This window comes from Mizuhopecten yessoensis, unplaced genomic scaffold (assembly GCF_002113885.1).
Source record: "Mizuhopecten yessoensis strain PY_sf001 unplaced genomic scaffold, ASM211388v2 hete_36141884, whole genome shotgun sequence".
Classification (NCBI taxonomy): Eukaryota; Metazoa; Mollusca; class Bivalvia; order Pectinida; family Pectinidae; genus Mizuhopecten; species Mizuhopecten yessoensis.
In genome coordinates, this window is record NW_018485967.1 from 8 (window position 1) to 3,549 (window position 3,542).

General features: G+C 34.6%; 1 protein-coding gene across 1 annotated transcript; it reads left to right on the forward strand.

The window, feature by feature from the left end:
* Nucleotides 1-201: 201 nt before the first annotated feature.
* LOC110445054 lies at nucleotides 202-2,515 on the forward strand (the record flags this gene model as incomplete). The annotated part of the gene is made up of 4 exons (XM_021489409.1): nucleotides 202-325; nucleotides 727-853; nucleotides 1,231-1,349; nucleotides 2,276-2,515. Coding segments are annotated over 4 exons (610 nt in total), but the record flags the coding sequence as incomplete, so codon positions are not given.
* Between the last annotated feature and the right edge of the window lie 1,027 nt (nucleotides 2,516-3,542).

Below are 3,542 nucleotides of genomic sequence, written 5' to 3' on the forward strand. Positions count from 1 at the left end.
TGTTCAAATGAATGACCTTGACCTACTTTCAAGGTCACCGAATGAGATGATTTAATCTTATTTTAAAACCAAAACATCTATCAGTATATATATCAGAACTTGATAAGGCCCATGGGTCTCTTTTAATTATTTCCAGAAGTCTGTCAAAACCAAATACAGTGAACACACGTACATTCAAGGCATTTTTATATTTTTTAACAGACTAACTGCATATGAGAAAAGAAAAACTGGCCTCGATGAGGTAGCAGTTGAATTGACGGGTAACCTGACCAACTTTGAAAAACAGCTCGTCGAAGATCAGGATGTAATTGAAATCAGAGGAAAGGTAATATATATACTGAATTTATTTTTCATAAGACTAAATGGAAGAACAAAATGGCTGCCAGCCAATGAAGATCATAGTCATATTTACAACGACTATTTAGCAACATATAGATAATTTACAATTACTAAATTATCCTGATTCAAGCAAAGAGATATTACAGATCAGTTTGTATCACTTAAATTGCTGATGAAGTTGATTAAATTTGATCAGATAATGCAAACTTGTTGGTTTATTGTGGAGTCCTACTTTCTAGATATTGTTTAATTGAACTTAAAAGAGAGGAACAAAATACATTTGTGCCAGAGATTCATTTAAGATAGTTAACTTAAAAATATTTTATTAACATAGAAAAACAGATTTAGTCTCTGTGGACAAACATATTTTTCTTGGTTTATCAACAGTGTGGGAAATTTGTGCCAGTGATTGTGCCAAAACATGCGAGGAGGATATTGAAATTTCTCACCAGTAACGATGTACGCAGGAGTGCTGGGGTAACTGAAAGGAATCCCTATGTGTTTGCCAGCAACAGTAAGTACATGGTTATTCTGGAGATAAAAATGTATGCCGCATTAATTATATGTAAACTATACAATGTTGTACAATTCAGTTGATAAAAAAACTTTCTTATGTTAGCAATCACCACAGCAAACTATGGTGTAAGACACCTGGTGACTGGGACCAAGTTGATCCAACTGACTAAGGTGGCCATCTTGATAATGTGGGGCCCATTTGGTTAAAATTACTGGTTATACATGTACATGTGCTAAATGCTGCTATTATTTCGATTAACATGACATACAGTATGGTTTAATTTAAATTCCAACCAAAAGTATCAAAGACCCCTTTGAACAAACCTAGATCTTCTTTGAATAAAATTTAAATGAAAACATTATGCTTTCTTTTAGGAGAAGGCATAATACGGGGATACGACGCTGTTAGATCCGTTACTGGGGCTGCTGGGCTTGAACATCCTGAAAGAATCCGAGGAACAAATATGCGTCGGCTTATGGCAACTCTTTGTCAGGTAATAAATTTCTCATGTGTCTCACTGATTTTTCCCTTAGGAAATCTAAAACCTCCAGACTTTGTTGTGAATTTTTTAAACACAAGTCAATGTGTATCCCAGACTGCTTTGATGTTTCAATTGACAATAAGTTATTTAATTTTCCCCATTTTTATATGCCGTCAAAATTTGACGGGGGTTTTATGGTATGGCGTCGCCCGCCAGTCCGTCTGGTGTTAACTTTTGTTTGTCCTGAAATATCCTCCTACATTTTTTAACTGATCTCTTTGAAACTTAGTATGCTCTATCATCATGATATGTAGTTGTGAACGGCACTTTGATTCGACTATTTTTCAAAAGTTATTGCCTGTACATGTTTATCTCTGTAGATCCTCACCCTCAGTTTTCAACCAACTTCATTCAAACTTTGCAAACTTTGTAATGACATGAAATTGTACGTTCTCTGTGGGATTTTGATCAGACAATTTTTCAATATTTGTATTCCCTTAATACAGTGATGTATTTCTTTGTGGCATGGGACAGGCGTATATTGTTCCGCCCCAAGGTACTATCTTGTGTAGGTCCTGTGTGTTTCCATTGCATGTAAAATTATGGTATGCTATATACATTGCATCTTTTTTAGCTCACCACCAGCAGATGGTGGGCTGTTCAAATCGTCCGTCATCCGTCTGTCCTTAAAGAATTCTTTTAATCCCCATTTCTTGAGAAGTCATGTGATGCAAAAACAAATTATAAATGCTTTAAATGAGCATGGCCATCTTTAACCAAGAAAAGAAAAATGTATGTCTGTGTAGCAGTAGAACAGCAGAATTTGAAAATGTGGACTCTTGACTCTTGCATGATGGCAAGATATTTCTCCAAATCTCTTTGGGTCTTTGAAATATTCCAAGTGACATTGAAAGAAAATGTAAATTTCATTCTTTCAGGCTATAGATATAACACCACAACAGCAGCAGTGGATTGTCGATCACTTAGGCCATACACTGGATGTGCACAAGATCCACTACAAATGCACATCAGACATGATTGAAAGAGTGGATATTGCTAAGTTGTTGTTGATGATGGACAATCGGCTGCTCGGGAAATTTAAGGGGAAAAGATTGGAAGATATTCAGTTGGATGGTAATAAAATCATGTTGCACTACTTCAATATTATTGAAGTTTTTGTTTGGTCCATCGATGACAAAATAACTTTGCCTGGTTAAATTTCATCATTATGGCTATGTTATATCTACAATATTCAAATATCTTCTTTATATGCCAGGCTAATATATTATTGCTTTTGGAGGTATTGCAGAAGAGATTTGATAGGGAATATGCACTATTTCAAACTCAGTACCATGAATTTAACAAATAGTTTGCTAGGTAACTTTAAGAAATTAAAACAAAATTTGTTTCCTCACTTGTGTGCATTTGGGCCATCAAAATAAATGCTGTTGCAGGTTGTCCATTTCCTATGAATTCCCATATATTTGTCCATTCCTGTAATTTCCCTGTATTTCGCTCAATTTACTACAAACTCCTATATTTGAAAAAAAAATTCACCTATTGTTCAGAACTTCCGAAATGGAGAAGAGATTTGAGAATTAATATTACATTTGTACTAAAACCAAACAAGATGAAATTCCATGAACATGAATGATGTCTAATAAAACTGTGTAGGTTGTACAAGTTTAATAAAAAAAACAGTTGTCCTACAGGTCTTGTTTTGTACCATTAAAAATTCAGTATATATAGGTTTAAAGGTGATGTGGAATCTTTCAATTCATTACCATTTTCGTTCGTGATACAATTACATGTAACATGGGATGGCATTCTATAATGAAGCATTTAATGCTCAAATATAAGCACAAAACATGGACAGAAAGTCCTCTATTAGTGACCATTATTTTAACATAGTTCCTATAAATTTGTTACATTTTTAAGAACAAAAACTTCTTATGGAGGTTCCCCTCGGTCCCTCGTTGTGCCCAGCTTATTTTGAGTCTGGTCCAGAAAACAAAAATGGCCGACGGCCATTTTTGATGTTGACGGTTGAACTTTGTTATCACTATTTCTTGAGAAGTACTGGAAGGCAGTTCAACGACAGTTGAAGTTTGGTATTGCTATTTCTAATTCACAGAAAGTTTTTCTTAGATCTGTCTTAGATTTCATATGTAGGTTCCCCTTGTTATCAAATCATTAAAGTAGAGA